Source organism: Macrobrachium rosenbergii, chromosome 48 (genome assembly GCF_040412425.1).
Source record: "Macrobrachium rosenbergii isolate ZJJX-2024 chromosome 48, ASM4041242v1, whole genome shotgun sequence".
Taxonomy (NCBI): Eukaryota; Metazoa; Arthropoda; class Malacostraca; order Decapoda; family Palaemonidae; genus Macrobrachium; species Macrobrachium rosenbergii.
In genome coordinates, this window is record NC_089788.1 from 38,023,421 (window position 1) to 38,038,018 (window position 14,598).

The window sequence follows — 14,598 nt, forward strand, 5'->3', positions numbered from 1 at the left end:
TAAGCACACCCATGGCGTACAGGCTAGCTAACTCCTGCGTACTGTCAATACAGGAAAGTGCTCCTAAGAAATCCAACAAAATCTCTTGAGGCAGCAAGGAGTAATCTCTAAGCTTGTGCGCCCACTGCCCAGTCTAGGAAGCTCATCACTTAGAAAACCTTAAAAATATTCTTGAGAAGGTGCGCTAGTTCTGAAGCTGAAAACATAACTTTGGCTGAGGAGAAAGCCGATCTCCTAGCTGAGTTGATAAGGCCGGAGAAGTCTTCCTAAGAGGAGGTAGAGACTCCCAGGGAAGGAGCTTCTCCAGTGCCTTCTTCGCTAAAGAGGCGAGAACCAATTTCGGTAACCTCGAAGAACTGACTGAGGGGGCTTCCATAAAAAAAAGTTGAAGCATGAGAGGAGGGAGTAGCTGGCAAAAAGAAGCTTGGAAAAGTCGCTAGCAGGAACCTCAACAACGCAGAGTACATCAATGAAGGAGCATCTTGATATGGAACAACCTCTTCCTCAAAAGAAACAGGAGAAAGCAATAAGTCTGCTGTCATCTGAGCTGTAGGAGGAGCCTTCTGAAGCAAACTGAGAATATTATCCAATGTGCTCTGAATTGGGTCGACCAAAGGAGGAACAATGTCCGAGACAACATTACCATGAAGCGGTGGAGAAGCGGGCGCCAATGGGTGCTCTGGGGGCACTGTAGAGATGGGAGCCTGTGACGAAACCTGATGGCAGACGGGCATCAGTGGGTGCTCGTCCGCAAACGGGAGCTTGGGCGCTTCGATGCTGGTTGCTGGCCGCTGATTGTAGAGATGAAGGTGCTGGGTGCGCAACTCCTGATGAAGTGGTTCCTTTATTCAACAAAGAACGCCTACGTGCCACAAGGGGCTTCGGCACAAATTTACGACCGTCATCAGAAGAAGCAAAATTGTTCTAGGCTATCCTACTGACTGCACGAGGGGTGCACTGAATCCTTGCCCTTCTTACAAGGAACAGGAGAAGAAATCTCAAAATCCACTGCACGCCTTTTCAGCAGGCGTGACTTATCAGCACAGCCCCGTGCATGCCTGAGACTAAAATCTTCAGCACGGGAGGGGATACAGTGAGCACTCACTTGAAGGCCTTTCCAACGGCCTTTGATTGCAGTCTGGGATTCATCAACAGACTGAACTGAGTGGGCAACTGCTTGGGGGGCAGACATCACCAACCTCCCTTAGGTTGTCACTTTGACTCCTCCCAGGTGCTGGGGAGTATGTCAAGAGACCTTGGCCTAGGAGAATCAGCGGGCCGAACAGCCACCTCCTCCACAACCACTGCACTTACACTGAGAGCCAGGGGGCGCTCTGACTCACTCTTATCCATTAACACTTTCACCGATGATGCTAATTTAGCGATCGATTGCACAATTAGCTTGAAGCGAGTGTTGATTTTCGACTCCAGACTGACGATGGCGTTGGGATCGGAAACATGAAAGCCAGGTAAAGGAGAGGGTTGCACAGGTGGAGGAGATGGAACGGGATCAGAAGAAATTACAGGTGCAATTGCATTCGACCCAGTGGATGAATCTGACTAGCTAAAGCTTTACTAGATTCCCTAGCAACAGCTTTCCTCTTCCTATCTCTAGCTAGTTTCTTAAGATGTGAATCTAAAGTCTTCCACCTCTTTAAATCCCAGTTGCTACACTCCTCATAATGTAAATCGACTGAACATGTTTGTTCCCTACACTGAACACATACAGTGTGAGAGTCGTAAGATTCTTTAGTCAGTCTAGTATTGCAGCCTTTGCTACAATACCTAATACTAAAACTACTAGTGTCAGACATCCTGGAAAATTCTAAGACAAGTCCAAAAAACGGGAATAAGTCGTAAACCAATGATCAAACTTGCCTAACACTATCTTAATTATGCCAAAAGGCTACAAAAATAAATACTTCACCCATTGAAGATTAGAGCAAACAACCAGCAAGGTATAAATTTCAAAATTCAAGCTGCCGCCAACCACAATCCTTCAACGACAGCTGGCAGAAACAAATTGAGGCTTTCTGCTATGTTGTACCTCTTCTTACACCTGAAAGTGGGTGGGGCATGTTGCCATTGCCGAAACAAACTAGCGTGACCCGCAATTTCAAAATTTTGAACTGCTGGTTAAAAGAAACTAATAGCTATATAATTACTGGGTAAGTTACTTATGTAAAACCCCTGCATCAGATCAACTGAAGAGTAAATATTTTTACCCCTAATTTCTACAAACAAATCCAGCAAACATGCCACAGAGTAGAGGTCTGGGATCGACTTATCATTCAATTTATGAAAATCCATACACACACACACATACTGACCCATCCTTCTTAGGCACTGCTACCAATGGAAAATTAAAAGGTGAGGAACTGGGCCTAATTATACCTTCCTCTTCACACTTATTGACTTCTTGCTCTACCTGTTCCCTAATCTTATAAGGAATCCTAGACGAAGGGACTAAAATAGGCTGAGTCTTATCCTCCAAATGAACTTTGTGTTCTAACACATCAGTTAACCTCAACTTATCCCCTTTAAGAGCGACAATATCTGCAAACTCAGCCAAAACATTTTCCACCCCCTCTATATACTCTTTATAATCAGCATTACCTAAATAATCCCTAAAAACCTGTCTCCTAACCTGTAATTCTGCCTCTGGATCCATTGTTGTCCCCTACAATAGCAACCAAATTATTTTCACCTAACCAATCTTCAAAACCTACCACATATGTATCCTTCTGAGATATCTGAACTGAATTGTTACAGTTCAGTAATTCTATCCAAGTAACCCCTGTATTGGACACACTGCTTATAGAAACCGTACTCATTACACCCTTGAGCTTCTTGCTACCCTTACTCACGCACACGTGTCTGGGCATTTTCATATCTTTCACTCGGACTTTCACCAGAGCAACCATACCTGGGCCCAAACCCACATCCTCTGATAAAATACCTTTATAACATTTCTTCCCCTCAGAAACATATCCAGTATCAAACCGCAAACTGTTATCAACACCCGAGCCCTTATCATGATCCCCTTTAATCTCATCAATTTCCTCATACGGGACAAAAACCCAAGGTATCCCAACAGTTATACTGCCTACCCCAGTATGAACTGAGATTCTGTTTTGCCGGTATGCTGGATGACCCAATAACAATGCATTCCCCAAAGCAGACCCTCATAAAACCAAAAAAGTCTATAAAAGCTTTACTTCCCAAGGACAAATGTCCGTGCAACCCAAAACACTCAACCTACTTGCTTGAACTTCACATACTATCTCCTTGGTAGGCCTCAAACAGCAATTGGAAAACACTGATAGATATAAATCATAATTCATCAGATTAACAGACGCACCAGTATCAATAAACACCGTGACATCAACACCATGCACAGGCCCTTTCACAATTGGCTTCAGCTCTAAGGGGTCAGCCAGAAGTCCTATATCACAAAAAACACCTATCACCTTTTCCCCTTTTGTTGTTCGGGCCTCCAAAAATTCTGCCGGTCCCTAGAAACCTTCGAAAAACCTCCTCGAGGAGTTCTTCTATTAGAAATGGCAGAACCCTGAGGTGCACTCCTAAATTCATCCCGTTTAAGAACCGGACAAAACCGCCAACCATGCTCTGAGTCTTGCAGGCACCACAATATCTCACCTTGCAAAACTTTTTGGTGTGACCCTGCCTATTACAATTAAAGCAACAGACCTGCGACATTGAACCCACAGAACCCCTACTATACTGTCTTGGCACACAACCTCATAGAAGGGAAACTAGAATCACCCTGTGGCAGGTGCACTGGAATAGCTCTGTAAGCCTTAGGCATCCTATTTATGAAAGTTCTATCCACAGCAGGACATTTCAACTGGTGTTTGCGAATCTGTGAGAAAAGCAAGGCTTCATCAGACCCCTTTTCTATCCTGTCATCAAAACTCTACTATGGCATCAGGAACATCATTAAGCATCTATGCAAAGTGAAGCAATTTCTCTAGGTTATCCACAGAAATGTTGTTACCCTTTACCCAACTAGAAGCTCTCAATTTCTTCGAAAAATCTCTCACAGCATTGAAACATCTGGCACTAAATCTAACCAAAGAATCCTGACCCTTGCAAATCTTAAAGAACGACCTAAGGTCTCGAATTGCATCTCTGGCTTCAGCTGTTCCATGTGCTGACCTCAGAAACTTCTTGAGATCGTCACATCTAACAATTTCTAAATTGATGACTCCGACAACGTTGTCCCATGTCCCCTTTATCTAGACTGAGGAACCCGTTTGCTTCATTCAGAGCCTCTACCCCATCCATTATTTTCTTGGTGACCAGGTAATTCGACACACCCTCGATAAAAATTTCAAGTTACTGGAAGAACCCCATCAACTAAGCCTGGAAACGGATGAACGCCAAGAGGCGGCCGACATAAACTTGTGAAAGAGAGTTACTTTATCCCTACCTGCAGCACCCTCTGCCATACTGTCAGGAGTAACAAAACTCCAAGTCCCAGCAACATGGACCCAATCTTAACTTCATACACTAAAAGAAATTCCAAAAGAAAATCTTTGTGAAGACAAATGGGAAATTCTCAGAGAAAAAAGAAAAGAGAAAGAAAGGCAAAAAACAAGAAAAATTAAGAAATATTTACCCAATAGCGTAAGAAACATTTATTCCCAATAACCCAACAACTGTCAAGCAATTATCAACACAACCCAAGGCCCCCAAAAAAAAAGTATTCCATAATCCCCAATTAATTCCCAATTGTCGATGCCCACTGCCAATCATGAAAAATACACAAGTCACACCCGATCTAACTACTCCAGTCTACCCCCACATACATAAAAAATGGGCCTCAAAGAGAACGGGAAGGAAGCAGGGATGCTCCCCTACTAACTACGTCACAAGTACATCACTTCACACAGCAGCTCTGGGTTACTTGCAATGTAATCAGAAAATAAACTCTCACTCGCCCTTGAACCAGCTTATTCCCTACTAAGCCCTCACTACAGCCAACATAAAAAGAACACGCACATAAAAATATCCCCCTTCCTCTTCAAAACCCACTGTGCTGCAAAAATACCTGGAAACAATTCCCTAACCAAAAAAAACTCACTCCGATGCTCTCACGACATACAAACACACTTACACCAGTACAGGCCATTAGCTACTGACCATGAACCATCTGACTATCTTGGCTGAATGGAAAAAACACTTAGGTCATCAAAAATATTACCAACCGAACGTCTTAAAGATTATTGGAACACGCCCTATTGTGGCCTATCTTTGTCATTACCAGTCCCTTCAGAAGCTGTCAAAGGTTGTAAGGTCAAGCTGCCACCATTATTACCTTATAGTTAGACTACCATTTTTATTTAACCCAGGTTGTTGTTTATATCTAGTTCTAGGCTATGTGGTCTACTATATAAAACGGAACAATGTGTAACCTTATAGTTAGGCTGTCACTTACTTAATCTAGGATAATGTCTAATCCAGATTATTTAATTTACCCTTTAGGGTATGGGTTTAACTAGTAGTCTTTACATAAAACACAACTACCTTAATCTGTAGCCTCAAAGCTAGGCTACCATCTCATCTACAAGACTACTATTTCATATAGCCCTCAATAATGGGGTGTTTTGTAAAAGGTTATCATATCATGCTTAAATGTACAGGCTATATAAAGGATAAATTTTTTAGCCTGTTTTTATCTAATCTTAGGGTCGCTGGTGTAAACTTGGCTGCTACCTAGGCTCATAACAAAGAATGTCCTAAACGGTTTTTTTACTTGCCTTAATTTAGGTTACTATCTAACCCAGGTTATTTAGTTCACACTTAAGGATATGTAATCCCAGGTTATAAGCTACATACAACATCCACTATTAATCTAATCTAAATTATTCTAACTGAATCTGATGTAGGCTACTGCCTAGACTATTGTAGATATCATTATCTGAAAGGATTAACCATATTAACGATAAATTGTGGAACATTTCTTTTAGTTAAAACATCTAAATAGAATGAGAAATTAGCTTTTTACAATTAGCGATCATAAGTGAGCGCCGACCATGTGCTTGCAAGAAACGTTGGTTTGAGGATTTCACACACACCGTTCCACGGTTTAAAATTTTTAGCAACTTAAAAATAAGCATTTAAATTTTGATTCTGGATGTTCCATAATCCTCACTAGTGGAAACGGAGAACAAAAAGCTGAAATAAGGAGCACTGGCTTTCGGTGAACTTTCTTCTCACTTGACCAGGAGAGTAATGGTTCCCTGGTCTCATACCGGTCCGTTTGTATTATTATTATTATTGTTATTAAAAAAGTTTAACCAGACCAATGAGCTGACCATCAGCTCTCATCCATTTGTAGACAATATGGCAGATGCGCATGCACAACAGTCATTTCTTCTTGCAGGTTTTGAAGTTGGAAAACTGGGTCAGCTTTGCTGAAGATGGGGGAAAATGCCCTCATATCTTTGAGTCCATTATATACGCCATCATATGTCATAGTGTTTATCATTACGACACAATACCTGGCTACAAGACCAGCTTAAAGAGAATTCTTTGATATTAGTCTGGTCACCATGGAGCTCTGGAAGACCATGGAAGGTAATTCCTTGAGACTACAGTATCAAAAAGTATAGTACTGTACTATGAGCTGGATCAAAATCTTTCGATGTGGCTGCCTGAGGTCATGTTCGGCAAGGAGATTGCCACTCCATGTTATTGACACACTATGCCTTCATCCCTCTGAGTGCTGAAAATGATTGGATGGGCATGCAACTCCCCAATCCTTTTTACCAATGCCAAAAACAGTCTTGAAGGCGAGGTCTCTGTCCACAGCAAGTGACAGAAACTTAAAAGGTGCCCTGGTGAGGCTCCAGAGAACAAGAGACAACCCCTTCTCAAGAGGTCAGAGAACCTAAAGTCAAGACTACTCAGAACTTTTCATTAGCATAGACATCTCTAATGAAGAGGAGAGGTCTAGCCCCTTCAGCTTCAAGACCTGACAAGGCTAAATAACAATCTTTTCCTGCAAAGACTGATGGAAGCCTTTTTCTGCAAAGGTAAAGGAGGAAGCTGTGATCCACTGGATATATATTCTGGCCTGAGAGATATCCCTTCCACAACACTTATCACCAAAGATGACCCATTCTCCCAGATACACATTTCCAGATGAATGATGGAGGCACCCAGACATCTCCCTGGCAGCCATGTAAAAGAAGCATCTCTCTCACAGAATTCACTGGATAACCTTCAAATGTGAAGGTACAGAGTGAACTGTCTGGTGCTATCTGTGAATGTGTGGCTGACACAGGGCTGCTCTTTCAGCACCTCTACCAGCAGACTGGTGTAACAATCGGACTGCGGCCAATGAGGAGCCACCAGAATTGTCTGAAAGCTTGGGGTTATGAACATCGAGTCGATCACCCTGAAGAGAAAGCAGATAGGCAGGAAAGCACATTCATACGAAGGTTCTCTCAGGGGTGTTGGAACCCATCTTCCTTCATCACCAAAGGTCTGGGACTGGAGCACAGCAAACAAGCAGTTTTCTGTTCAGCCACGCTGTAAACAGATCAGGCATGTAAGAACTGCTCAGTCCCTATTACCTATCCATGATAACTGAGCTCATCTGGACAGATGTCCCACTTGCCCTCAATGCACCTGGCAGTCAACTCAGTGGCTTGGCAAACAGCCCACTTATGCATCTGCACTACCAACAGGCACTGGGCCTGAGATACCATCCCTGTTTGTTGACATACCCCAAAATGATCGTGTTGTTCATTAATACCATTAAGTGACCTCTCAACTATTCTTGAAATGCCTGCAGTGCTAACCATGCCGCCTGAATTTTTAAAATGATTTGCAGATGAGGTGAGCCCTTCAGCCACACACCTGAAATTCTTCATCCTTGCTCGACCCCTCCTCCCCTCCTTTGGCACATCTGAGAACAGAAGCATTTTTGGATGCAAGGAGTTCAGAACTCCCTTTAAAAGGTTTCCACTGTCTAACCCCCATGCTAGATCCTCCCTGACTTCTAGACTTACAGGCATGAGTTGAGAAGGGGATCTCAAAAAGCAGTCCAATACTGCTTTAGTAGCCACTGAATTGAGCGTAGATGAGTCCACCTGTGAGATATGAGCTCCAGTGACAAAAGATGGCCTAGGACCACCTGCCAAAGCCGAGCTGGTTGTTCCTAGGACAGGAACTGTGCCACTAACCCCGTAAGCTTGTTCATATGAATCTACCTGATAGGCCCTCACTACTATTGAGTCTATGAGCATGCCTGGTACTTGGGAATGAGATTGGTTTTGTCTCAAATGATCAAGACCTCCAACTTATCACATAAAGCGATAAGGTGATCTCTATTCTGTAGAAACTGCACCTCAGAGAACACCTGAATTAACAAACCGTCCAGATTACACAACAAGTGATTACCTCTTGGATGGGACCAAACTGAGACCAAATTGAACACCAGGGTAAACACCTGAGGGGCAGTTGCCAGCCTAAAGCATAACTCCTTGAACTGGAAGATGGTCCTGTTGCAGGCAAAGCAGAGGAAATCTTGAGACCTCTGACAGATTGGTACTTAAAAGTATGCAACCCTCAGGTCCATCAAAAGCATGAGGTTGCTCTCTCTGATGGATTCCTGCACTGGCCAAGCTATTTCCATCTTAAAATGTCTGCAACAAGTACTTCTTCAACAGTTAGAAATCTACTTCTTCAATGGTAAGAAGTCAATCATTAGTCTCCATCCTTCAGTGGCCTTCTCCACAAGGAAGAAATGGGACCATCTGGACCCATCAGATCCTATGAGTTGTGAGTTGCACCTTCTTCAGCCAAAGGAGTCATGCCAGAACTCTGCTTCCTAGGGTGTTCCTGGTCCCATACTGGACCAGATGGACCTCTTCCCATACAAAAGGTACAAGACTCAGAGGAGTTGCTATAGGAACCAAGTTCTCGCTTAAGAGAGTCATCCCCAGTTATAAACTTGGTAGCAACTGAGCCAGTAGACAGAAGGGAAGAACAGGGCCTCACACAGCCCTTCCTACCCTTCTGGCAAACAGTTCACATGAAAGGTGGAAAAGGTCTCAGGAGACCTCTCCCTGGAGCAAGAGTGCTCAGATCACAGATGCTCAAGAGTGGAGAAATGGTGTAGGCTCCCTCCTACAGCCTCCTCAAGAAGGCCGAGAAGAACCTTCCTCATTGTCAGCACAAACCCAATCCACAAACCAGCCTAAGACATGCGAGTGAGTTGTACAACCATCTATGCAACTCTGTGGATATGCAGGGAGAAGGGCTGTCTCTTGCAACTGCCCTTCCTCAACCATCCAATTGAGGTTGGACAGAGGGACAGATGTGCAACCTCAGACTGGTGTGGTGCCAGTTCTGCCTGAGGTAGACCAGTCACCAACCAATGTTTGTGCACCTCCACTTCCCCTCCCAAGAGGAGAGAGCACAGGGAAGAAACCCTCCTGGACTTTTGCAAAACCTTAAATTTTTCCCCCCTTCTGTATCTTCTTCTGCCTTTGGAGTGGAAGATAGCCCAGGTCTGAGGTGGAGGAAGATGAGTCCAAAGACAATGATGAAGAGTGCCAGTGTTTCTTCTCTTTCTTCTCGCTGGTCTTATTTGCCTTACAAACCAGAAGGCTAGTCAAGTCTGGAACCAAAGACGAAGTCACAACTACTGCAAGATCCACTACAGGAAGAACTACTGCAACAGGAGGATCTCACTTCTTTGTAGCAGTCAGTGAAGTCAGGGCAGCTGTAGACACATCAGAAACTACCTTAGATGAAGATGACTCAGGTGTCAAGTTGTCCTTCTCCCAAAGCAAGTTATCAAGCAAGGCTGCAAAAGAAGGGCTACTCAGAATATTCAAGGTAAGCCAAATCTTCTGGAGGTACTGCAATAACAACACCTTACATGCACCTGGAATGACATTTTCAGATGAGTAAGAGGTAAGACAGCTACTGATGAGGAAACTCCCTCAGAAGCTGCTTTGACCTACACAAAAGGTCATGATTTGGTTTACTAGGCATAGTGCTTTCTTCCTTGGAGGTTAGCATTCACAGGAGGAAGAGGAATTGAAGAGGGGGAAAGGAAGGAATTCAAAAGGTTCACAGGCATTGCCAAAGGGATATTCCCCCAGCTGAAGCCATTGAGTGCCTCTTGTTCTTCTTCCTCCTCTTCTTAAGCCTAACCCCATGAGGTGCATCCCAAACAGCACATTCTCTGCAAGGAGAACCCCTAGCACAAGACTTAACCCTGAAGGGAGCACAAAAGAATGAGGGTCACTTATTACAGGGCAGCCATGTCCCTCACAGTGGAATTGCTCGTTTTTGGTCCCTAAAGATAAAAAAACAAACAGCACGGCAACAAAAAGCATGAATAATCACAACTGATGGCAATGAGTAAATATCTATCCACTCATCTAAAGTTCTAAACAACCAAGTAGGCAGAAGAGATCAGCAAATCTGTCCTCTACAGCAGACAAAAGAAAAGTGTGACAGTGAGTGAGGGACACTCCCCCACTCAATCCCCCTACCCCCAACTATCAACCAAGTCTTCAACTACTTTTCCAGCTCTCAGTGAAGGATACTCCTATAAAAATAACCGATGGTTTGTATTTCAGTAGGAAAAAATAAAAATTTAATCAAACCTTTCATTTATATCTTGGCAAGACCAAATATTCCAAATTAGTATTATTTATCAATAATTAAATTATGTGTTTACATATCCAAAGTTACTTCCTTCATCATAAGAAACAATAGAAGAGAGAGCAAAATTCAAAATAAGTTAAAATATGACAATGTTTTAATACCTAGAATGACAGAAAGAACTTGGATCAAAACAAACATAAAATTTTTATAAGCCGATTTACCAACTCGACCTATAGGGTCTGTCCAAGCCAAGTTTAAGTATTTGAAAGAACCAAAAATACCACCAGGTCTGGCTGCACTTCATTTCTATCATATAGAATAAGTTAACTGAATGGGAGAGTAGACAAAAAGGAACCATTAAAAATTGCAGCCAGAAGTCACAAAATTTTAATAAAACATGTACCCCCATTGGTTACTAAATTAATAGTTTTATCCCTTAGATAGCTCTTCAATGGCAAGATTTGCCATTGTATAGGACAGTTCAATCTGAGCATTAAATAGAAATAATATAAAAACTAAATGTTAACAAATCCAATACATTAAACAGAATTTTAAATACAGACCTAGGACCCAATGAATACAAGTTGGGCAAAACCTCGGTTAGATTTCTGAAGAAGGCCCTGCTTACTAAAGTAAGAGCTATGCACTGTAGCAAGTAATACAGACACTTTCCCTATCAAGAGTTTATCTCACCTCTTGTACTACAGCTTGGTGCATTTCTAAATAGCAATTTGGGGCTTGGCTTCTCTTTTTTGAGCTGCAATAGGACATCTTGACAGGAATAAGTTTATCTTTTGAAACAAGCCATACCAGTAATAAAAGATTAATAAGCCAAATATTCACAGCAACCACAATGGCATTTGTCCAAACACTTTCAGTTTCAGACTAACAATTGAATTTTATTTTTCAGTAATCCTAATTTACAATAATGACAATACAGTACTTGAATGCTATGCCTCCTCCCAAATTTACCCACCAAGAGAACTTACCTTTGACACAACACAAAATGTTAGTTTGCAACAGTAATAATAAAAAAATAAAAAACCTACTCCTTTATCTTTGCGCTGAGCTTTCTTTCTTTGGACCACCTGCCCATCTTTCAGCATGATACTTTTTTTGGCCTGCTTCTCCGAAAGATACAATGACTGAGACTGAAATAAAAATTGTATGGGTGAGAAATATTGTATACATACAATCCAGCTGTAATTTGATTAAAAACCTCATATTTTATATAAATTGTAACATACTGTATACTGACACCCTCAAGTTTATATATGCTAGCACAAATGTTGATATTATCAAGTTTAATTTAAGCTTTGATGTTAGTTTCAAAACTTGTGAATAGTTGAGACACCCCGGCCCCCGCTCTAAAAATGCTTAAAACTGCCTATTTTATTAGTTCAAACACTAAATATACCTCGAATTATCATCCTAAAAATGTTCCAGCTGCCTATTTTAATAGTTCAAACACCACATATACCTTAAACCAGGGGTCGGCAACCTTTTGAACACTCTGTGCCAGTTAATAATTAATACATTTTTTTTAAGTACCTTGCGTGCCAGGTGCTATTTTTCAAGCACTATTATAGATAATATACATATATCCTGGGGATAGGAAAATTAAAATCATAATTGTACTGTAATAGCCATTGTAATTATATTGTATTTTCCTGAACATGCATACAATAAATGTAATTCAAATATAATTTTTATTTATTTATTTTCTGCATCTATTATTGTCTGTAACAAAAACTATTTTAGGTTTGAAGTTTATACACTTAGTATTAATGCGATCCTTGCCCTTGCTTCCTTTGACCAAAGTTGAAATTTCAGGTGAATCTTTCGACACCTTGAGTTTCACGCAACCCTCAGAGTGATCCGTTGTAAGCCTGCTGCGATGAGGGCTGAGGATGTGCTTCATTTGTGAAAATATCTGCTCACATTGATATGTGGATCCATACGCTGATAGCAGTGCAAAAGCTACTTTCTTCATGCAATTGAATTTATCAGGTAGTGATGCCCAAGACCTTAAGATGGATGTTGCATGATCATTCTTACTGCTTTCCAGTATTTCTCAAAGATCTTTGAATTTAGCTGACCACAATGTTGAGGCCTGAAAGTCGATTAACTGCATTTCTAATTCCTCAGTTTCCATCCACTCAAAGAGAGTCGTGTCCAAGTCACTGTATTTAAAGGTGTCCGGTCTGATTAAAAATGAAAACACTGGGCCCATGTGTTGAAAATCTTGAAACCTGATTGAGAATTCTGACTTTAATTCTTGCATGTACAGTTGTAGATCAGAAGTGTTGACTGGATGCATTGAAGATAAGTTTTTCAGATTTTTGAAATAACGGAAAGAGCCGGTTTCCACATCTGTTGAGTAGATTGCAAGCTTTGCAACAAATGCTTTCCAATTATCGTACAAATCCAATACTGTACCGTTTTCCTGCACCTTGCAGGAGAAGATTGAACTCATTTAGATGTTTGGTGATGTCTGAGAGAAACATAAGTTTCACAATCCAATCTCCGTCTTCCAACTCAGGATAGTCTTGGCCTTTTTCTGATAAGAAAACCTTGATTTCATCAAAGCATCCCACAAATCTCTCCAATACCTTCCCACAACTTAACCACCTAACACTGCAATGCAAAGGTATATCTTTGTACACACTGTCCACCTCTTCAAGAAAAGCTTGAAACTGCCTGTGCATAAGAGGAGAGTGTGCAACAACAAAATTCACTATTTTTGTGACAGTAGTCATCACCTTCTTGAGAACAAAGCTCGAGATCTTGGCACATAAATTTTCTTGATGAATTATGCAGTGCAATTTCAGAATGGGGTGCCCAATTTTCTCCTCAACCAACTTCAGTAAAACCCTTGTTTTTCCCTACCATAGCAGGAGCACCATCCGTTGTAATTGCAAAAATCTTTCCTATGTCTACCCCTCTGTTCTCAAAATGGTCGGTGAATGCCTTCAGTATGTCTTCTCCTTGGTGGTTCCATACATAGGTTTAAGACAGCACAGTTCCTCGTGTACCTCTGTGTCACTATACCTGGCAAAAACAGCCAAGCGGGAATGTCATTTATATCCACGCTTTCGTCCAGGGCAACACTGAACACAGGTGTAATTGTTAAAGCAACCGTTTGCTGCTGGGTTACATTATCAGCCATTTCAGAAATACGTCTCTCCACGGTCCTAGCTGAGACAGGCATGTCTTTTATCCTTGAGATAATCACGTGTTTGTTTGTTATTCCATCGAATAATACTTCAGAGCACTCTAGGAAAGCTGCTTTTATAAAATCTCCATCAGTAAAAGGCTTTCCATGCTTAGCAATACACAGAGCTAGTTTGTAACTGGCCTCAGTTTCATTACTTTTGCTAGCACTCAAGTTTTTAAACACATTACTCTGTTTTCCATAGCGGGATACTGCTTTCTTGATCGCCTCAGCTTTGTCAGCACTATCCTTGAAAGTCTTTTCGTGCTTTGTTTGAAATGTCTTTTAACACTTGATGTGCGGCATACGACATTCTCGCAGCAGAGAGCACACACAGCACGGTCATTCTGCTGAATAAATCCAAAGTCATTTGTCCATGACGACTGAAATGATCGGACATCAAGCTTGACTTTTTTCGCAGTAGCCATGGCGACAATTAAACTGGGAAGGGTGTTAAGTAAGGTGGCTAAAGAGTAACTGAAACAACAGCAGAGTACGATGCAATCACGCACCCCTCATCGTGATGAGTATGAAACGTTTTTGTTACAATTCATGTATCATACTCGTCTAGCCTACATCTCGTCCAGCCTACATCTCGATGCAATCATGTACCGTACCCCTCATCATGAATATGAAACGTTTTGTTTTAATTCATGTATCATAGAAAAAAATTACTTTTAATCATATGATTTGAAAGGAAATAAACCATATAGATAAGAATAATAATG

General features: G+C 41.6%; 1 protein-coding gene across 2 annotated transcripts in view; it reads right to left on the bottom strand.

The window, feature by feature from the left end:
* LOC136831347 (HMG box-containing protein 4-like) overlaps nucleotides 1-11,928 on the bottom strand; it is a 354,987-nt gene extending 343,059 nt beyond the window's left edge. For both annotated transcript variants that reach the window (XM_067091655.1, XM_067091654.1), the window contains exon 1: nucleotides 11,706-11,928. In XM_067091655.1, the coding sequence (XP_066947756.1) occupies nucleotides 11,706-11,762 (57 nt within the window). In that variant the 5' untranslated portion in view covers nucleotides 11,763-11,928. The remainder of the gene's footprint in view (nucleotides 1-11,705) is intronic.
* Between the last annotated feature and the right edge of the window lie 2,670 nt (nucleotides 11,929-14,598).